We start from the raw sequence: 23,621 nt of genomic DNA on the forward strand, positions 1-23,621 counted from the left end.
ATTGAAATAGGCCAGTATAAAGCTGGATCTGATGGATCTTTACCCTCTTTAGGTATTACAGCTACCACTGCTTTCTTCCAGGATGTTGATACTTTTCCTCCTCTTAAAATACTGTTAAACAAAACCTTTCAGAACTTCATTAGTTTTTTCCCCTCCTAGCTTCTAAACTTCCACAGGAATATCATCTAGCCCTGGGGACTTTCCTGTATATTGGTTATACATCACAATTTTGATCTCATCTTCTCCTGTCCTAACCATTAGTAATTGAGCCTCATCTACCTCTAACCTTGGTATATTTAATTCTTCCATAAACATTTTCATCTGTATATTTTCTTGATTTCTATATTTCTCTGCTTTATATAGACTTTCATAGAATTTTTGAAACATTTTGAATACCTCTTCATGATCTCTTGTTGCTTTCCTTGTTTTAGGCTCCCTAAGCTTGGCAACAGCTCCTTCTACTTTCTGTTGCCTGAGTTATTGTGATAAAAGTTTTTGTGCTCTAGTGTTATTATCAAAGACCAGTTGCTTAACAGCAAGCTTTCTAAACTCCTGTACATTATTGAGGTAATCCCTTATTTTCTGTTTAGCATTCTGCAGTTGATCCTCTTCTTGTTCTGTGAGAATTCCCCTATTCTGCAATACATCAACATTTATTAGCACCTTTAAATAAGTCTTGTTACTTCTTAACCATAGCTCTCTCTTTTATTTTCACCCTATTTTTAAACCTCACCTTAATTTTATCCCATTCTGTAGCTGTGTTTTCAGAAGAAATTTCTATCCTCTTTAATAACGCCTGAATAATCTCTACTACATATTCCTTAAATTCCTCTTTTTTCAGCAGATAGATGGGAAAGCACCAGCATCTCATTTTTATTTCATTACCTTGAGTTTTTATTTGAGTTATTATTGGCATATGATCTGAAATAGTTATTGGGTGTGTATTAAGACCTTCAATTAAATGGACATATTCTTGTGGAATGTAAATTCTGTCTAGCCTAGCCCAGTTGGGGAATAATATGTAAATTCACTCCGAACTGCTATTACTGAATTCACATCTTACATGCCAAATATTTTCATAAATTTCTTCAAAAATCTATCCTCCTTTGTTATACTTTTCCTTCTGGCCGCCCAGGACACATATTCACTATTACAAATCTAATTCCATTCCCAACCTATAAGTAATATTCCTTGCTGAAAGCTGATTATTTCTCCCAGAATTTTCTTAAGCTCCATTATAGCAGTTTTGGTGGAATATAAATACATGATGGTATAATCCTCCTCCTTTGCCAGTAGTGCCTTAGTAGTACAAATCTACCATTATTGTCTTTTTTATCCTCTTCTAGTACTATTGGAGCTCCTCTTGCAATTAATACCAGTACTCCTCTCTTCCTTTGCTGCAGATATTCTGCTGAATAACCATCCTGAAAACCTTTCTTTATCAAATCTACTTGTTCATTTTTTTCCAGGCGTGTCTCCGGTAGCACAGGTATGTGCACTCTACATTTTTTAATATAGTTCACAACTCTGTCTTTTTTGTATTAATCTCTGAGACCATTAACATTTAATGACATTATAGAAGGCATCATATTCTTGAGAAATTATTATTCCCACCTTTTATGTATAACAGCTTTTTTGTTAAATGCCTAGTTCCAGCTTTTGTGTTACATGGACGTACTGTTTGGCAGGTTAAACTTTAATACGGTTGTTTGTTGTCATCTCCATTTGAGCCTATGTCACATCTTACAGAAATTTTTGTTTTATTGAAAAAACCCTCAAACAAAAATTCACAGACACACACACACACACACACACACACACACACACACACACACACATACACACACACACACACACACACAAAACCACACACACCCAATGCCCCCTAAAACTTATTAACTTAATAACACACAAAACTATGTATATATTCAAATACTGAATATTTACCCTCCTAATAGTAATATATGTTGCAGACTGACAGCCATACACACACATACACACACACACACACACACACACACACACACACACACACACACACACACACACACACACACACACACTCAAACTAACCTAGAAAAAAGTTTACCCATGCTAAGACACATAGTACAGCCTGTGGTTCTATTAAGTGCTATCTGGTTTTGCCTTATCTTTATAGCTCTCTCAGCTGGGAAAATGCTTGATTGCTTTCAGAAAACATTTTCTCCAAGCCATTTCTCTTTATCAGATTGTCTGCTAGAGACATGAGAACCAGACACAAAACTGTTTAGTAGACAAAAAGCCTTATAATATTGAATATTGTTTTGCATGTTTACTTGCTTTCTCTTAAAACTCATTACTAGATTAAGCTAATGGCCTTAACCCAGTCATTCCCCTATGCAAGAATGAGAAAAAGCACACTATTTTTCTTTTGTCATGTTGTTTTAAACAGACGTTTTATATGGCAGTGCCTACATTTCTTAAAACTGGACAAGAAGAAAGAAGAAAAAAACAGAAGCACCTATTTACATTAGTATCCCCAGTTCATCTAAAAATAACTGAAAAAACCCTTACTTTATAACACACAAAGAAAACCATGCATTTAAATCGCACTATTAAGAAAAAAATGTTTTACTTACAGTTAACTTTCTCCATCCTCTTCGCTCTCTTGAGTATTTTTCTGAACATTAATGACATGAAGTAGAGAATATGCTTTAGAGTCCCCTACAAGTTTAACAAAGTCCAGAAAGGTCCAATACTTCCAGATTTTCTTGTTTTATCATGTTTTACAAATATAATTATTGCTTTGCAAACCTACATTTGTAATTTTCCAAGTTATTGATTTTATTCTCCAAACATTAATGACTTGAAGTAGGGCATATGCTTTAGAGTTCCCTACAAGTTTAAAAAAATCCAAGAAACCTCCAATATTTCCAGATTTTCTTGTTCTATTCCTGTTCATCTCCCAAACCCTGTCTCTTCTTTTTTCCCCAACATACTCTGGATTCTTCTAGTCAACTCTTGTGCTTTTTTCCCCTCTCCCAAGCATTTCCATTGAAACACTGGAAAAGGTTTCACTGGTACAGTCTGTCTGTGGTCTTTATTACCAGAAGAACAAGAAGCAGAATATCTTTCTGTTTTACAGCTCACTTTTTGTTGGACAAACTTGTATTTCTTCCTTAGTGCGTACTTCATCAAAAATTATTTTGTTCCCCCAGGGAAAAATATTTTGAAGATAGCTTGGTACAGCAGTTTGAATCTCATGCCTGCTTCTAGACATTCCCTGAATAATGGAATAAATTTACTCTTCTTCTGCCTGACGTACAATGAGTAGTCATTCTCCACAAACACTCTGCTGCCTCCCACCTTTAGTACTTTGTCCTTCTGCCACATTTTTGTCAGAATAAACTCCTTCTGCTGGTAAGATTGCATCTTTACTATTAAAGGTCTAGGTTGTTTTCCCATAGCCAGGTTTGGAACATACACACAATGTGCCCTTTCATTTAAAAATTCTTGTTGTGGAATACCAGTCCATCCAGTTGCTTATTTGTGCTTTCATAAAATTAATACTATCTGTTCCTTCCAGCTTCTCTGGTACAGCAGAAAATCTCAGATTTTCCCTATGTGCTCTGTCATCTTATTCCATTAATTTTTTCAAACATCTTTTCTTGTGCAGTCTCATATTCATCCAAGCTTTTCTTCATTTCGACCTCTGAGTTTTGCAGTTTTATCAACTTATCTGAATATCTGTTTAAAGCTTCTTCCATTTTTTCCAGACTTGTATTATTTGAGTTGATATACTCCATCAGTGTTTTATTTATTTTAGCCTGGTCTGTGTGCAGTTGCCTTATACTTTCCTCTAGGTTACTGCAGATCATGTCTGGAGCTTGCACTGCTTTTTGCTGAACAGCTACAGTACCTTTCCCAGTCAGTGTTTTTTGTCATCTTCTGTAGCTGATTTTCTTTCAGGACCTCTGCATTTCTTTTTTTCTTCCTGGCATCCAGACAGTACACTTACTAGCCAGTTATTAAAATTTACCCAGAAATCTAGTTCCATTGGCTTACTCTGCAAAGTTTCTGTTTTCATACTGGGAGAGCTAGAATTAAGCTGTTACTCAATGTGCAGCCATATTGGAAGTCAATCGAAAACCTTTCTTTATCAATTTCATACGTTCAGTTCTTTCCAAGTTTGTCTCCTGTAGCATAGCTATTTGTCTCTACTTATTATAATATAGTTCACTACTCTTTCTTTTTGTTTTTAATCTGTGAGACCATTGAAATTTAAAGACATTACAGAAAGTGGCATTGTATTAAAAAGTTATTATTGCCACCTTTTATGTATAACAGTTTTTTTAATGTCTAGTTCCAGTTTTTGTGTTACATGCATAAACTGTTTGGCAGGTTGAAGTTTTATACAGTTGTTTCTTGCCATATTCATTTAAGCCTATGTCACATCTTACAAAACTTTTTTGTTGTTTTATTGAAAGCCCTCAAACAAAAAACAAAACAAAAAAACAACATCCCTGTAAAACCTAATAACTTAATACTAGCAGACAGAAGTATGTACATCTTCAAATTTTGATGTTTTACCTTCCTAAGATGAAGAAATGTCCCAAACTGACAGCCACACTCACATACTTGAACTAACCTAAAATAAATGTTATCCATCCTAAGATGCATGGTACAACCTATGCTTCTACTAAGTGCTGTCTGTTTTTTTTATCTTATCTTTATAGCTCTCTCAGATGAAAAATGCCTGAATGCTTTCATAGAACATTGTTTCCTAGTGAATTTCTCTTTATTATATCATCTCCATGGAGACATGGCCAAATACAGAATTACTACTAAGCATACATTAATTTGCTAGAAAAAAGCATTCAAATACTGAATATTTCATTTGCTTGCTTTCTCTTAAAACTTCTTAACTAGAGCAAGCATCAAGCTAGGAATGAGGAAAAAAACGATTAATTTTTCTTTTGTCGTGCTCTTTTAACCAGACTTTTCTTCTTCCTTTTCTTCTTTTTTAATTGCACTGCCTACATTTCTTAAAACTGAACAAGGAGAAAGAAGAAAGAAAAAAAAAGAAAAAAAAAACAGGAGCACCTGTTTAAAATAGTATTCCCATTACACTTAAAAATAACTGAGAAAACTTTACTTTATAGCATGCAAAGAACATCATGCACCATAAATAGTACTAATAACAAACATGTTTTACTTACAGTTAACTTTCTCCTTCCTCTTCACCTCCCCTAATTATCCTATAGAACATTAATGACATGAAGAAGGGCATATGCTTTAGAGTTCCCCACAAGTCCAACAAAGTCCAATATTTCCAGATTTTCTTGTTCTGTCACATTTCACAAATATAAGTATTGCTTTTTAATCCTACATTTCTCAATTTCCAAGTTACTGGTTTTATTCCTGTTCATCTCCATCTCTCATATCCTGCCTATAATTCATTTCCAATGTACTCTTGATTCTTCTAGTCAACTCTTGTGCTACCTTCCTTCTGTCCAGCATTTTCCATTGAAACATTGAAAAAGGTTTTACTGGCACACTCTCTCTGTGTTTTTTATTAACTGAAGAACAAGAAGCAGAATCTACTTCTGTTTCACAGCTCACTTTTTGTTGGACAAACTTCAGTATTTCTTCCTTAGCATGCACTTAATCAAAAATGATTTTTTCCCCTCTAGGAAAGAATATTTTGAAGATAGTTAGGTACAGCAGTTTGAATTTCATGCCTACTTGTCAACATTCCCTGAATAGTGGAATAAATCTACTCTTCTCCTGCATGGTGCACAGTGAGTAAGCATTTTCCACAAACACTCTGCTGTCTCCCACTTTCAGTACTTTGTCTTTCTGCCACAGTTTTGTCAGAATCAACTCCTTCTGCTTTTAGGATTGCATCTTTACTATTAAAGGTCTAGGTTGCTTTCTCATAGCCAGGTTTAAGCATACACATGATGTGCCCTTTCAATTACCAACTCATGCTGTGGTATACTAGTCCAGTTGCTTATTTGTGCATTTATAAAATTAATGCAGTTTGTTCCTTCTAGTTTCTCTAATATAGCTGAAAATCTTGGGTTTTTCCTACCTGCACTGTCCTGTAGTTTTATTATTTTTTTGAAAAATCTCTTCTTAAGCAGTCTCATATTCAGCCAGACTTTTCTTTATTTCATCCTCTGATTTTTGCAGTTTTATCACCTCATCTATATATTCGTTTAAAGCGTCTTCCATTGTTTCCAGCCTTTTGTTGTTTTGAGTTGATATACTCCATCAGTGTTTCATTTATTTTAACCAGGTCTATGTGCAGTTGTCTTATGCTTTCCTCTAAGTTACTGAAAGTCATGTCTGGAGCTTGGAAAGCTTTTTGTTGAACATCTGCAGTACATTTACCATTCAGTCTTTATTCCTCACCTTGTAGATGATTTTTTCTGGTCCTCCATATTTCTTTTTTTCTTGCCATTTAGGCAGTGTTCTTACTAGCCAGTTACTGACATTTACCCAGAAACTAAATGTCCACTGGCCTTCTCTGCTGAGTTTCTGCTTTTACACTGGGAGAGCTAGAATTAAGCTATGAGTCAATGTGTAGCCATCTTGGCAGTCCCTATCAATATTAACTCTTGATCTCTTTCTTTTCTTGTACACCTGCTCCCACTCTGCCATAACATGCTTACCTTAGTTATTTCTCTTTCACTGATGTACCTTTTTTAATTTTGCTTCCTTAATAACTGCTACAGTTTACACACCTGGGCCATATTACTTCACTTTCATTTTAATTACATTTGTAATTCAGCTATAGTATCTATCCAACTACTTATCTTGGTCTTTCCTCATTACTTATTGCTTACCATCCTTGTTATAGTGGATTTTTTCACCCCATCCCAACAAATACTCATGCTGGTATTTCTTCATGCAGCTTCTTCCTTATGTGACTGCTTTACTACCCTGTCTGTCTTAGTTGCTATTTCTTTTGAAAGTATTACTGCAACTGGTGAGACACATTTGTTTAATTTTGCCTCCTTATGTTATTTCATTGTCACATAGGGTTACCGCCTACTCTTCTTTGCACAGGATAGTCCCTTTTTGGGTGATTGTGTCTTGTGAAAAAGCATGAAAAATAAATATACTGAGATTTTAGAACAAAAATATTTCTTGATTTTCCTCTAATGGTTGCATAAATTATATTTTTTGCACATAAACTCCTTAATATTAAGTGAAACTACATAAACAACTCAAATTCCATGACAGTGAGCTTTTAATTTGTCAAAAATTGAAATATAATCTTTTGTGCTGTTAATGGGTATGGCTTGTCTTCCAGAATCTTAAGTTTCCATATAAATTTCCCACCTTGGGCATTTGTAAAAGGTGGCAACCTTACAAGTCACAGTTCATGTATTTGTCTTTTGCTGATGTTTACTTTGCTGTGTACTGCTGCTTCTGTTGAGACTACTTTTTATATATTAATAGGATGTTCAGCATATTGATCATTGTTGCAGTAGCCTTAGCTATATGGGTTAATGTTCAGCCAGCTTCCAAAGCTTCAGGGCATCTTCCATGTACCCTAACTGTCAGGCAGCTTGAGATGAGATGGTGGTCAGCTTCTGCTTTCCTTTACTGGGCAGATAAGTTCACTTTGGGGAAAAACTTCCATTTTCTTTATTTACTTATATTTTATTCCTTTCCGCTTCAGGAAAGTTATTTTAAATTTAAGCATGTTGTGTTTTAATGGACTGTCTTGAGACTATAAAATACTTTTAAATGGGGCACTTGTTTTTTCTGTCAGTTCAAAAGTAGTGTTAACTAACTGAAAACATATTTTCTGTGGAAAAATTGTGTTTATTTTTCATTGGTGTGGCGGGCATAGTGTTTGAACGTGTTGTTTATTGTTTTTCTGTAAAAAAAAGTAACTTTTGTGGACTGGTAGTTTTTACCAGCATTTGCTGCTTGTCTTCCCAGGAAAAGAGGCACCATGTTTGGCTTGACTATGGAACAGACTACTGGTAGAAGAAACAAAAATGAGCCAGCAGCAAGTAGACTGATTAAGAATAAGAGTAGTTTAATAAAAACTACCCAAACAGCATAATGGCATCCAAAAACACAGACCGGTTTCGGCAATGGTTAAAAACCTAGCCTTCTTCAGTGTACAAGTCTACTTGCTGCTGGCTCATTTTTGTTTCTTGTAGCTATCTACGGAGAGCCGTGCAGTTCCTTACGTGCAGGGGAACATTTTGTTTGCTACAGACTACTGGTCCCACATTCGGTCCTTCTTCTAGCCACAGAAAGGAAAAGTTAAGCAAACAGTCTTTGCCACCACACCAGGCTAGCAATTTGTCTCAGCCACAGGTGGGTGACTCTGCTGTGGCCATTTGTTGTACCTCAGACCACTCTCTTTTTCTCTGGATCCTTCTGGTGCAGCACTTACAGCCACTATGGTCCATGGGTGAGCTATGTTCTCTGCAACTGTTGGAGTCCCCTCAGTCCCTCAGCAGGCAAGGAAGAGCTACTGTTGTTAGTCCTGGGAGAGGGAACAGGGAAGGTTTCTGTGTTGTGTCAGAATGCTGTGCTCATCCCTGGGGGAGCAACTGCTGTCATTAATAACACGATTGACCCTATTTTTCCTGTTAAAAAGGAAACAGAAACCAAGCAAGTATTGACTCCTCCTAATTTTCTTTAGATAGGAGTAGTGTATTGGCTCTGTCTCAGGGCTCAGAGTTTAATTCAGGCTAGTTATCCTTCTTGTAAAGTAGTTTTTGGTAAAAGATGGATGGATTCCTTTTTCCTGAAGAGATTCAAGATTCTGAATCTGAACAGGAAGATGCAGGGTTTTTTTCCTCAGATTTCTTACTCAGGCCCAGATGAGAGCTTGGTTTCTTATTGCGCATGTGGGATGGTTCTCTTTCTCTGAGACTATTGCTGGAATGTGCTAGTGTTTTTTTAGTTGGAGAATACTGATGTTTCTCAGTCACTTAGAAAATACTATAAGTTGTTACAGGAGGCTTTTCCATAACCTGCACCTATCCCACCTGTTCTCCCAGGTTTAGAGAATGTGTATGTTACTACCTGCAATTTTCCTGTTTGTCAGCCAGCTGCACCTAAAAAAAGCAGATAGGATGTATAAAGTTCTGTAGTCTTTTGAAATTGTTATACACTATACCAAGCATGACCCATCAGCTATAACCTTAGTTGATATCACTACTGCTAAGCTCTTAGTAAATCCCCATCCTACTCTTTCTAATAAGGATTGGAAATGTATAAATAGGCATGAGAAAAAGTGTATGCTTCTGCATTTTTTGGTTTTCAAATTTCTGAATTGTCAGGCTCATGTATTAAAGTTTGTTCTGACAAATTGTGAAAGTATGAGAGAATGTCTGGTCTGCAGTTTATTCATATGATGAAAAATCTGCTTTTAATAACTTAATTCTTCTTTTGTGCAGTTTGAAATGTATGTATGACTCTGTTGATACTTCTTCCAGGGCTATGGTGACGGGTACTGTTTTAAGGAGGTTTGTGTGGCTGCATTGTCAGGACCTTCCAGATGATACTAAAAATGAGATTTTAAATCTTCCCTTGGATAGAAATTTAGTATTTGTCCCCTATTCTGTAGAAGTGATCAAAAAGTGTGGCAAAAGGGGCAAGCTGATCCAGGCAATCTCTAAGCTTTTTCAGCACTTCTTTTCCATTTTACCCAAGGGATTTTCTTTCTCCTCCAGCAATTTTGGCAGACTACAGAATAAATGGTCTCAACAGAACTCAACTAAACATATGTTTAAGAAGAAATGGCAAGGGAGTTAAAAAGTCTCTAACCTCCCAAAACCAAGGCAGTCAAATATGTCTGAATGACTGTTGTTGAGACCTTGTGATCAACTCCAATCAACCCCATTTTTTCTTCCAGAAAGTCTTAATCTCCATTTTTCTCTTTGGCAATAGATTGCTTCAGACAAATGGGTTCTGAATATCATTTGTCATGGTTACAGATGGCAGTTGGAGGAACTTCCTCCTTTCCAGGGGTAATTTCTCATCCTCCAAATTGCACTATTTTGTTTCCTCCTGTTCTTCATTACATGCTGTCCCAAGGAGTGATAGAACCAGTTTCTCCTTCCCATGTGGGAAGGGTTATTACTAAAGGATGTTCTTACTGCCAAAGAAAGAAAATGCTTGGAGACCAGTTCTGGATTCTAAACCTGTTTGTGACAGTGTCCTAATTCAAAATTATGTCACGTTACAACCTGTTACCTCTTCTTCCTTTTTCCTGATAACATTAGACTTAAAATGTGCTCATAATTACATACCTTTTCATCCAGACTTCAGACACTTCTTAAGGTTTTCTGTGTCTGGATGACATTATCAGTTCTCTACATTACCATGTGGAGTATCCACTGCACCAAGAGTGTTCACAAAGCGTCTAGCTCCAGTTATAGCTCATTGCATGCTACATGGTATCCATTTTTTCAAATATTTAGACAACTTACTTAACTTTGCAGAGTCTTTTTCAAAGTGTCAGGAATCTCTCTTGGGTGAGAGATCTTATAAAAGATGAAATTTCAAAAGAAGATTCAAAAGTCTTTCTTGACTCCCTCAAACAGATTATGTTCTTGGGATGTCAACTAGTCACCTCAGTTAAAATAGATTTTCTTCCACAAGAAAAAAATAGATCTTTAGTTCTGTGTCTAAGGTTTCCAATCAGACTTTGGTTGCTGCAAGGGAATACCGCAGGATGTAGTGCCTCATAGTATCTCTGATTCTCAAGATATCCATGGCAGGATTCCACATGAGAAAAATACAGTGGTATCTGAAATCTCTTTGGTCCCACCATCCATACTCTTTATCTTTTCAAATCCCAGTGCTGGGGTTTGCCAGAAGAGAAATATTTTGGTTGAGACAACAGATATCCTTAAATCCAGGTCTCCCTTCCCCCCTCCTTGCTCCAGAACAGTCTTTCTCCACAGGTGCTTTAGACTTTGTTTGCAGAACAGTTTCAGGTGGAATAAAATTGCAAGTGGTGTGGGACACCAAGGACAGATGCAAGCACATAAATATCTGGGAGATGCTTGTTGTGAGCAAGGCACTCAACTCTCTGAACCATCTTTGGGCCCCAGTACCTCTTCAAGTGGCTTCTGACAATACCACAGTCAGGTGGTACATCAACAAGCAAGGGTAAACTAGGCCATACCCCCCTTTGCAGGCTAGCCATGTTAGCTTGGGATGTAGCTTCACAGCACAGTCACACTCTGCAGGCATCCTACACTGTGTCAGAGCAAAACTGTGTGGCAGATAAGCTGAGCAGAAACTAGATCAGGGAGTTTTCCAACATTTGATATGTCTGTGGGGAGTTCCTTAAGTAAACCCCTTTTGCCTCCTCTTTGAACAATCAACTTTCAAGATGTTGTTCCAAGACTCTGTGTAAGAAGGCCTGACAGACAGATGCATTTTCTTTTCTTTGGACAGGAATGTTCTTGTGTGCTTTCCCACCTCTTCCACCAATATCTAGGTTCTTCTGAAGATTCAGAAGGAATCCCCCAAGATCATTGTGCTGATTCCTTTCTGGCCTAGGCAACTGTGATGCTCCCTTCTTCCAGAAATGGTCAGGGACAATTACCACAAACTTCCTCAAAGACTGGATCTACTCACACAAGAACAGGGGTGTTTAATACACTCCAACATCAATCATTTTCAGTTGATTGCCTGGATGGTAGGGCCTTAATTCCATTTAGGAATCTGTTTACTGAGGAAATGCAGCAGCAGCTGATGCAAGCAAGAAAGCCTGCTACTAGAAAATCATATTTTAGCAAATGGAAAAGATGTTCTAGTTAGTGCTAGCAACATAACCAGCATCCAGTCAAGGCTAGTTCTTTCCTGGTTTTACAATATTTGTGTGAATTACTATCCTATAGTCTTTCTTATTCTTCTGTCAGGGTTCATTTTTGGGCATTTCAGCATGTCTGCCCATAGATCCTGTTCTTTCAAGGCAGTCATGTGTCAAAATGTTTTTGAAAGGGGTTTTGCATAAGAGGTCTCCAAGTAAACAAGTGGCCTCTCCTTGGAATCTTAATTTGTGTTAGAGAAGCTAACACTTATTCCAGCTAATCTGGTTGACTTGAGGTTTTTAATCTGGAAAACATTTTTACTGATTGCTCTGAGCTCTGCAAGAAGGGTATCTGAGTTGCAAGCTCTTATGGTGAGTCACCCCTACCTCATTTTCTATAGGAACAATGTTTCTTTGAAAACTAATCATTCTTTTGTGATTCAAGTGGTATCCAAGTTTTCTTTAAGCTAAACTATCCATCTCCCCTGGATGTCCACAGACCACTCAGTCATTGTCTTGCAGGACTAAATCTTTCAGATCAATTGTTTATTTCTTGTGAAGGTAAGATGGAGGGACAGCCTGTGTCAAAACAGACCATTCCAAATGGTTGTGTAAGGCTGTTACCATTTGTTATACTCACCAGAACAAATCTATTCCATGCTGGGTCAAGGCCCTCTCTACCAAGGCTTTGGCATAATCTATGGCTTTTTGGAAAGAGTTCAATTCTAGAAGCTGCTACATGGTCCTCTGTATGTACTGTGCATAGTCTTTTACAAAGCACTAAAACTGATTGCTTTTCTAGGTCCCTATCAGTCTTTTTAGGGCCATTCTCCAGGGGTTTCTGAACTCTTCTTCTTGCACTTCCCATATGTAGTTAGTTTTGTAATCTACCCATATAGCTAAGGCTTCTGCAGTGGTGATCAATATGGTGCACATAATACAGGTGTGGTAAGTTGAACTTATCAAACAGCAGATGTTCTAATGATCAGTAGCTGCTCCCTCTCTCCATCCCGTTTGTTGTGTGTGTGTTGTGACATGGTGTGGACATTTATGCTTTACTGTTCCTAGCATAGTCCTTTAAGGGCTCAACCTCCTTCACTCTGCTAGCAGGAAAGCTCTGAAGGGCCTTGTGTCCAAACTTGTCTTTTAGTTAGCTCAACTCCAGCTGCCTGACAGTTTGGGTGTAGGGGGAAAATGCCCTAAGGCTTTAGAAACTGGCCACTTGTCAGGATATAACTCATAGAGCAAAGGCTATTGTAGCAGTGATAATATGAACATCTACTGTTATGATAAATTCAACTTACATAACTGTACTTTGTCTATATCGAATGTTATGATTGTAATTCAAATATTGTTTTTACTAGCAAAGCTCCTAATACATATAACCTCTCTGTATATTTTTCTTTCACTAAATATGTTTTTCTAGCTTTTCCCTCACTGCCTCCACTAAAAAGGGATCTTGCATGGCCCAGTCATACCTTCATAACAACCAAAGGCAAATAATTAAGTAACTATACACCTGCTATGCCATTAACGAACCCTACACGCGACAAATTTCAGACTACGCATTTTCATCTCTAGGGGTCGCTCCACTTGTTATGTCAGGCATCACAATCACTTAACTCAAGCCGTGGCTTCATACGTATTCCGAGTGAGAAAAGGACCATACCATTGTAATATATTACTAAAAACACAAAGTGTTAGGGTACAGTTGCTGGCAGCGAACTGCTGTTTGCAGTGTCATACCGCGGTGTACAACTCAATATTAAATTTTTGCATTTTATTCCAGTTTGTATTGCTGCTGTACGCGTATCCTTGTAAATTCATAGTGCTTGTGGGATTGTTGTTTCAAGGCTGGTTTGACACTGAAGTTGTTAGTTACTCATTTAAAAAGGAAGTGAGTTCGCTTGTTAACGGACAGTGCCCCTGAACAGGACTACGTACTTGGATTTAATCCTCTTTTTATTGTTGCATACAAGAGAACAGATTGCCCCCACAACCTTCGTGGGGTGAGTTACGCCGGGATGGCTAGTGCTAGCATGGCCCAGAAAACATGGGAGCTCGCCAATAACTTCCAGGAGGTGCAGAGTATTGATGAAATTTACAAGTACGATAAGAAACAGCAGCAGGAGATGATCGCTGCCAAGCCATGGACTAAGGAGTAAGCAGCTTTTTAATAGAACTAATAAAATGATTTGGAAATACAGTCACTGTATTTTAAATGGCTTATTCTGTCATTGGGCCTCGGTGGTAATGTACTTAAGCGCATTCCATTTGTCTGCTGTTTAGTTGTATTTAGGCGCTTTCTCAGAGTGAATATTAGAACTTAAGCTGACTGAAGTGTGTTCTGCAGGCTGATACTGTCCGATATGTTATCAAACAAAAATGGGAAGTCTGATTGTAGTACATGGATCTCATTCTCTGAAATTTGATTAGTAATGTCTTGCTTCTCCAATTGTATGGAGCATAACTTGGCGGCTCTAAAATGAAATGTTATAGTTGTTAAATATAGTTTCCTGTATCGTGTACGTTTTCTGACCTTTCACCACTTTGCTGTTGTGCTTTCTGCTTAAGTTGATAGGTTGTCCCATTGTTGTACCAATAAGTAAGCGTATTCTTGTTGATGTCTCTTCACTTTCAAATCAAGTGAAAATTGTCTTAGGGGCAGAATATTAGTTGTATAAGGGCGTCAAAAGTTTGTGATTTTCTTAACTAGTAAAGTTAATAGGAAAGCAAAATTCATTTAGTTCAGAAGGACGGCAGCGTATTTTTTCAAAGGCACAAATTTTAAACTTGAAAAACACATTATACCTGTAATATCCAGATTATTGCCTGATGGTTTGTTCCTCATAACATTTGTGATTTTGTAGCAAACCTTTGAGGACGCAAGTACATGCCTTATGGCAGAGTTTCGGACTGCATGTCATTCAGAACCTGCCCTTGATTCCCAGATTAGATTGCTGACAAATGGTGACAATTCAGTACAGCATTATGGTAGAGCTGCACTCTTGACTACGTCATCCTTTGGATGAAATGCTAAACAGAGGTTCCATCTACTAGAATTGGTGGAGTCACAGGTGGATGTAAAAAATCTAAGGGCACATCAAAAACAATTTTGGAAGTTTCCTGATGCGGCCAAATTTCTCCTTTTAGCAAAATGTATCCATAAAGCGTTCTCCTTTTGAAATAAAACTGCAACCAGAGATTCTTTCCACCCACAGTACCTTCAGAAAGTTTTTTAATACAAACTGTACTCCTAAGTGATATGTTGGCAAGCATCAAGTCCTCACCAAACCCAATTAATTCCACTGAATACATGCAAATGTACACCATCATGCTATTCTGTCATGTAAGCAACTGAATGAATGATGTAGCTGTACCCAGTAGGAACAAGTGCAGGGCAAACCCAGAAACACACCTACGTGGTGGAACCATAATATCAACAAGCTCTTATAATTAAAAGAATTTTGACCAAAAGTAAATAATTTCTTGAATGTTGGAGCCCCAACATGTCGGGAGCTTAATAAAATCAATAAAAGCCAGGTTTTAAGGCTAAAATAGTTAACCAAAGACCATCACAAAGCATTTTTTAGTTATGTTTGAAGTCTCTAAAGACATAATGCAGCAGTGAGCTGAACTGATTGTAAATGATGTTACCTGTACTGGGGCCAACGGTAACAGCAAATCTACTAGCCTGTAAATTTACCCGTTTCCCTTTTGTCTGTCCCTCAAAATATACCTGAAATTGGCTCACCTCCTCACAAAAGACCAAGTTCTAAAAGTGCTGTCAAAAGCTAAACATACTGCATTAGTGGGTCCTGACAATATCTCTAGAAGCATCTTAAATAGCATGGTGTGATTTATCCACACCCCTAACGCTATTCAGTCTCCATACAACTTTTGTACCAAGTGAATGGAGAACAGCTACAGTCATTCCCCTGCTTAAAGGGGGACCTTCCACAGACGTAGGCAATTACAGACCCATAAGTCTGACCAGCCTGTTATGCAAAGCCATGGAAAAACTTATCATGGAATTAATCAGTCATGACATAAGGAACCTATAAACACTGGGCCCATCACAGGTTGGTGCACGTTTAGTTATTGGAAGGGTGTCTTGTCACGTTGATGCCAACAGTAAATTTGACTTATGTTTTTTCTAAGAAGTATTCATTTTCCAACCATGAGAGCCCCAGACAACTTTTTAATAAGAGTGGGGCGAGGGACTCAATGCGGAATACTGCTTCATTAAGAGATTTGATATATCTTATGGAAAAGAGACTGTTCAAATTTAAGACAACAGAAATGGACATAGCATATTTCAACCATTGTCTTTCGTTAAGGATTGTGCCACAAGGTTTAAGACTTTACAAGTTTCCTTTTGGCATTTTATATACTGATTTTATACAATATTTTGATTAAATTGGTTTGGGATTGATTAAAAAAAAACATCTTGTATTATGAAAAGCAAAAGGAACAGGTTTTGATAGAAGTGCAGGAATTGGATAAAAAAATCAAGAATGATTTATTGTTTTCACATTATAGTGCTTTGTATTTTAAGATGTTAGATAAGGTGGATAAAAGGTGTTACAACATTTTTCAAAAGAAAAAACACAAAATAGAAAGGGACCAGAAATGTTAACAGAATAAGCAGGTTTACATCATTAAAACAGGTAAGATTAGTGGACTTAACATAGTTGGTGGGAACGTGTATAGACCTTCTGAATATAATTATGTTAGGGAAGGGGGTGGTCACATGTCCCCTAGATATAGTGATGTTAGAAACCATGAAAGATGGGATGTGGCTAATGAATCTGTGAATGAAGGTGATGAGGATTTTCCAGTGGTCAGGCACTCGGAGAGACTGGCACAGTATTACACGGAGACAGGGGAATACAGCAGGAATTATTACCCACTCAGGAGGAACATGCATTAGTAATGGAACCGTTAACGGACACAATATACTGTGGGGACAACATTGTTAATTAGTGGGAAGGTTTCACTATTTGCAACTATTCAGATAGGGTGATTACTGAAGATTATTTTAAACTTTTTTCAAAAGGTATCAAATTTATTCCTTCTACTAAAGGAGATTTGGTTGACAACATTATGGCTTTAAAGTTTTATACAAGGAAATTAAATTTAGACATTATTATGGAGAATAAAGAAAACAATAATACTCCCAATGATAGTAATTATTCCCTACTGAAGAAGAGAAGTTTATATAATCCAACTTTAAACCCCTTGGTTGAGACATATGAAAGGTTGGTAACAGAGGATATTTACAGTATTTTTGTGGACCATAGGGGTGTAAATAAGTGGAACTTGACCAAAGGAGAGTATGAACTTTTAATGGATTTAAGAAAAGACAAGGACTTAAGTTGTTATGGCTCCGGATAAAGGGGTGGGGTGGTATTGTTTTGTAGTTTGGATTATTCTAATGAAATGCAAAATTTGCTCTTTGATGACAATACATATATTGGGATATCCAGGAACCAGATTAATATTGCATATTCCAGGATTGATTCCTATTTACAGGAATATTTATTGGATGGAAGGATTGATGTGGATACATATGAATTTATTTACAGAAGGGATCTTGTTGTACCGGTATTCGTTGGAATACCTAAGATACATAATAATATTAACAAACCTCCATTTAGACCCATTGTGGCTGCAAGAGGTTCCAAAATTTATCCATTAGCAGTGTTTATTGATTCCTGTGTACAGCATGTAGTGGATAGGACCCCACATTTGTTAAAGGATTCCTGGGAATTTTTGGAATGTATAAGGCAAGAATTATAGACCAGTGAGGTTATTTTCCTGACTATAGATGTTAAGGACCTGTTCACAAGTATTCCTAAGGAAAAGGGTCTAGCTCTTTTTGAACAGGTTCTATTTCAAACATCAGGGTTGGAAGGTGATATGGTTAACATAATTTGTGAATTGATAGGTATCGTGTTAGATAATAATTTCCTTTGGTTTGAGGGTGAATATTATCAGCAAGTGAGAGGTGTCCCTATGGGAGCAGTATGCTCACCCATGTATGCCAATTTGGTACTTTTAGGGTGGGAGAGTTCTTGAGTTTACATATCAGTATGATAAGAAGGGGGATTAACTATCCGGACACATTTATTACCAAGGAAGGGGAAAGTTTTAAGTCCCAAGTATATAGGAAGAATACTTTTTGCAATGCCTGTCTGCATTTTAAAAGTAATCACCCTTTAGGGCAAAAGAAGAGCATTGTGAAAGGGCAGGCCATTAGAGTAGCTCGTATGACTTCATGCAAAGAAGAATTAGCTAAAGAATTTAACATCTTTAACATGTTTCAAGAAAGGGGTTACCCGGTGGACTTATTAAATCAGATGGTTTATGACAAATGGGGGAGCAAATACAAACCACTTTTAGAGGCCAGTTCAAATTTGGTACCAGATGATCAGAATATACAGATTAAGCATACACAGAATAATTTTAGTAAGGCTTGTATTTTGCAGTATAATGTGAACACATACAAGGTTAGAAAAGCACTGGAAAGAAATTGGAATATATTTAGGACTAATCAGGAGATTTTTAAAAAATTGGGGGAAAGACCTAGGTTTTTAAATAAAGTGGGGCTTAACATGACACAATTGTTGGAAAAAAGAATAGAAAACGAAATGGCGGTTAAACAAGGTACACAGGCTTGTGGTATGCGTTCCTGTTGTTCATATATCAATAAGCAGAATAGTTTGGTTTTAAACAACAACATTAAGAGTAGGGTATTTTTTTTAAAAGGGAAATTGTAGCACCTTGGGAGTGGTGTATTTGGCATTGTGTAAAATAAATGGGCACTTTTACGTGGGAAAAAACAAACGTATGTTGAAAAATAGGATATATGAACATCTAAATGATATGAGAAACAAATAATTAACAAATGCCCTTTATAAACATGCAGCAACTTGTGTAGATTTTGATACATTTCTGTTTGGGATTCTAGATATTGTAAAGATTAATCCAAGAGGGGGTGACTGGAAAAATTTATTAAAAAAGGAGACTCAGTGGCAGCTAAGATTAGCTGCTATGTTATCACCAGGTTTGAATGACAGTGTGTCAATAGTCCCTATGTTATTAGAAAGAGCCAATAGGTTATAGAATGTCATTTTAAAATATTTTTTAGATAACACTGTTGTTTTTAATTATCAGTGTTTATGTATATTAAGAATTAATCAAATAGCCTTATGGCATTTTTAGCAGGACTTTGTTTCTTTAATTTGTTAAACTTTAATCTTGTTTCTTTACAAATGCCTTCTATGAACACCTCCAGGACTGCATGGATCAGGCAATCCCAAATAAAACCAAGACTCTTTCCACAAAGGGCAAACGTCCAGTCTGGTGGACCCCAGCCATTAACAAACTTTACAATAAGAGGAGAAAGCTATTACATGATAGAACAAAATCCATAAAAGGGAAGTCACCCCTGATCATTATTAGTAAAAAAATACGAGCACTCATAAAATCAACTAAGGCCAATTTTGAGAGAAAAATTGCCATGGATTCAAAGGACAATCATAAGGCCTTTTTCAGCTATGTTAGGAACCTGGGTGGAAACTCCCAGATATGCTCAGAATTAGTCCAAAATGATACAAAAATCACTGAACCCACAGACATTGCCAACATACTGGCAGACAGGTTCAGTGCAAACTTCACCCCTCTCCCCTAAAGGAGAGATAACTATCCCAGCGGAGTGTAGCCTACCAGACATCTCAAATGTGCAGGTGAAAGCTGCTCTCTAAAGCTAAAAACACAGCATCAATGGGACCGGATGGTGTCCCCGGCTGTGTGCTACACGAGCTAAATGAGGAATTAAACCCGCACATAAGGCAGCTGTTTAATCTCAGCCTTACCACAGGATACGTGCCCAAGGAGTGGCGTACGGCAACTGTGGTCCCACTCCACAAAGGCGGTGCCTCTACGGACCCTGGTAATTACCGCCCCATAAGCTTAACAAGTCTAGTCTGCAAAGCTATGGAGAGGATCATAATGGAGATCATAAACAAAGATATAGGGGACTTGCAGACATTGGAACCGACCCAGTTTGGCTTCGTCAAGGGAAGATCATGCCTTTTGAACTTGGTCGACTTCTTCAAAACAGTCACCAAGGCCATAGATGAGGGAAAGGCAGTCCATACAGCCTACCTTGATCTTGCAAAGGCCTTCGACACAATGCCCCACTCGGGTATTGTAGAAAAACTTACCAGCTTAAATGTAAACCCATATGTCACAAGATGGGTTGCAAACTGGCTTAAGGACAGAACCCACAGGGTAGAGTTGCTGGCGCTATGTCAGACTCCAAGCCGGTCACAAGTGGTGTCCCACAGGGCTCGGTCCTTGGCCCCCTATTGTTCGGCATCTACTTCTCAGAAGTACAGGCCAACATGGGAGGACTTTGGCTGACAAAGTTTGCAGACGACTGCAAACTGGGCGCCATAGTGGAAAGTGCATCAGACACGGATATCCTTCAGAAGGGACTCACGGAAACAGATAGCTGGTGCCAGAGCCATGGCCTGAAGTTAAACGCCAAAAAATGTGTAGTCATACCCTTCGGGAAAAACAAGGTAACCCCAGGCTACCATATAGGTGGCAATCCACTAAGCACAGAAGAGGTTATCAGGGACCTGGGGACCCAGGTTGACAGTGGCCTTTCTTTTGACACTCACGTTGCTAAAGTGGTTAGAAAGACCTTCTACATTGTCCACCTGATCATGAAGGGATTCACATCCAGATCTAGTGAGGTCATTGTTCCCCTGTACTCTTCACTTCTCAGACCAATGATCGAGTACAATGCCCCATTCGGGATGTATCTCACCCAACATCTGCGAGAGACCCCAAAAGTTCCTCACCAAAAGGATAAAGGGACTCCAAAATCTGTCATATGCTGCCAGATTGAAGAAACTCCAGCTCTATTCAGTCGCATACCATCTGCTCAGAGGTGACGTGCCTGACATACAAGGCCATGTCCAACCCGGAATTAATGGACATGCTCCACCTCAAAAAATCCAAATCCACTAAAACCACTAGAGCAAGCGACTTAAACCTTAGCACGGATATAAATAGGACGTGCTGGAGGGATAGATTTATCACTCAGAGACTCCCTATGCTGTGGAATAAAATCCCGGTCCATGTGAGGCAGAGCACCTCGCTGGCTCTGTTCAAGAGAAATCTTGACCTGTGGATGGGAGATCGTAGGTTTACCCTGGGAGTCATCTCTGTGTCACTGCTGGACAGAGGCACAACAAACTAATGGGCACAGTATTTTTTCATATAAGGGGTGGCGTAAGCCACAAAAAATTGGGCTGGGCTTATAAATGCCTTGGGGCAGATAGCCTAGTATAAACCTATGAACCTATAATATGATTACAGGTTTTGTGATGTCATTGGTCTTAATTTATATTTAAATGTGGATAATTGGTATGTTTGTATTCTGATGAAGCCTCTCTTGAGATGAAAGCGCTTAATGTATGAATAAACGTGTTTTGTTTTTCCTACTTCAGTGTATCGGATGTATTATACTTTATTTGGTTTCAGTATTTTCACTGGGCCCATCTTTGTTTGGACTTGGCAAAAGCAGGTCATGCTTCTTCATCTTGGTGGACTTTTTTTAAAAAGGTCACCAAAGTAGTGGATGAAGGCAGAGTGGTACACACTGCATAACTTGACCTGTCCAAAGATTTTGACACAGTTCCCCACTCAGGCATAGTAGAAGAGCTAAACAAATTTGGAATAAATCTCTATATCTAGATCATCCGCTGGATTGCCAGCTGGCTCATAGATAGGATGCAGATAATCAAAATAGGGGAAGTTACCTCCACAAAGAGACCAGTCACAAGAGGAGTCCCCCATAGATCTGCACTGGGACCTCTTCTGTTTGACATCTACTCTTCTGAAGTAAGAGCAAATACCAAAGTACTGTGGCTGACTAAGTATGCAGATGACTTCAAGGTAGGAGCAGTCATTGAATCACCAAGTAACTTAGCCACCCTGCAGGATGGATTGTCTCAAATAAATCATTGGTGCCAAATTCATGGAGTGAAACCTAAATGATAAAATGTATGGTTGTATCCTTTGAGAAGTCATTTACCCTGGGGAACTACCACTTTGACAGTATGGTCCTAAGAGTTGACCCAGTTGATCAGGATTTGGGAACTTTTGTGGCTAGTGGCCTAATTTTTGACCAACATTTGTCTGTTGTCATAAGAAAGGCATTCTGCATTGCATAGCTTATAAACAAAGGGAGAGTGTCTAAATCTAGGGATGTCATTGCCCCCCCTTTACTCGCTCCTAATCAGACCAGTTATTGAATATAATGGCCCCTTTAGCATGCATCTGTCTAGATACATGTAACAACTGGAATGTCCGCAGAGATACCTTTACTAAAAGGTTACAAGATCTAAACGACATGTTCTACATGGACTGACTTAAAGCCCTGTCACTGTACTCTGTATCCTACACACTACTAAGAGGTGACTTGTGTCTGATGTACAAGGCACCTTCAGACTCCTCACTGATGGATGTACTGCACATCAGCAAGTCAGATAACATCAGAAATATTCAGTCTATGGCTCTAAACCGCTTCTGCAATATCAACAGAACAGTTTGGAGGCACAAGTATATCTCACAGGGGATACGCCGCTGTAAAACAGACTCCCCATCCACATGAAAATGGACACGGATGAACTTTGTTTTAAGCGCAACTTAGGTCTGTGGATGGGATATGGAACATTTACTCCAGGACTGCCCCCTGTATGGACAGAGGCAGCTCCTAAATGCTTTATCCCATGTGTGGGTCCCCCTCAGATTATCTATGATATAATCCCAGTTTTTCTTGTTGGGGGTAATTTGTTATTATTGACCTTGGGATGGGTAAGGACAATCTGTAACTAAACTGGATAGGTTATTTTGAGCCCAGAAAGGGACATTGGCTAGGCTTAAAATGGCCTACAAAGGCAGTTAGTGTAGTACTTACCTATAAACTTATTAGTAGAAATACCACCTTGGGTCTCGCCTAAAAAGAGCCCACTTGCCTAGTGGGACTAACCTGGTTTGTAAAGGATCTAATTGTCGGTCTTTTGTCCCCCTATTATTTTGGTTATGTCCAGATTTCTTGCCCTACAAGGTTGAGAGGTGTGCATAACACAGCAGTGAAAATAATCTATATCTATATTTAAAGACTGGGTAGGCTATGTGGTCTGTATGCCTAAATAAGAGCTTATTTAGGACTGCATTAAGTTATTGGGGACAGTATTATGCATAATTGTAAAATGTACAGACTTGCCTTAAGTAAGTGGTGGTGCTGCAAGATGCTTACAGCTTTGGATTTTTATTCTGAAGTTACTGGTTGGCATGAAACACTTTTTAGGTAGTAATATTATGCTGTGATTTAGCAGCTGGTTTCACAGGTGTCTTGGCTAGTGAGGACATAATTAGTTAAGTATAGCTTAGTTGGTGGTGGTGTTATGGTAGCACTATTGAAATGAACTTTTAAAAATATAATTTGATTCTTTAGCTCGAACCTTACATGTAAATGGAGGCCAGTACTCTAGAGCATGGAGTTTGAAAGAATATGGCAAGTCCAGTAAGTGTGACTTCAAAGTCGAAAAGCCAGAAAGTTGTTTTTATCAAACTTTGACATATGCCAACATTAAAAGTAACAACAGGGAAGTAAAAGGGTATTGAGAGGACAGCTATTCCTTAAACCCATAAGAATAAAGTAAGATATTATCAGAGAGGGGAAATTCCCTCTTCTCCTAAAATGCTGCAGCCTTGTAGTTGTTATAAAGTAGTTTTGGATGTGAGATTACAC

The 23,621-nt window shown here is 38.1% G+C and overlaps 1 protein-coding gene across 1 annotated transcript in view; it reads left to right on the forward strand.

Moving 5' to 3' along the window:
• The first annotated feature begins 13,386 nt into the window (after positions 1-13,386).
• The window catches only part of COPS5 (COP9 signalosome subunit 5), a 1,046,649-nt gene continuing 1,036,414 nt past the window's right edge, over positions 13,387-23,621 (forward strand). The window contains exon 1 of the mRNA XM_044067164.1: positions 13,387-13,946. Coding sequence (XP_043923099.1) covers positions 13,810-13,946 — 137 coding nt within the window. The 5' untranslated portion in view covers positions 13,387-13,809. The remainder of the gene's footprint in view (positions 13,947-23,621) is intronic.

This window comes from Protopterus annectens, chromosome 3.part1, assembly GCF_019279795.1.
Source record: "Protopterus annectens isolate FY-2018-M chromosome 3.part1, PAN1.0, whole genome shotgun sequence".
Classification (NCBI taxonomy): domain Eukaryota; kingdom Metazoa; phylum Chordata; order Ceratodontiformes; family Protopteridae; genus Protopterus; species Protopterus annectens.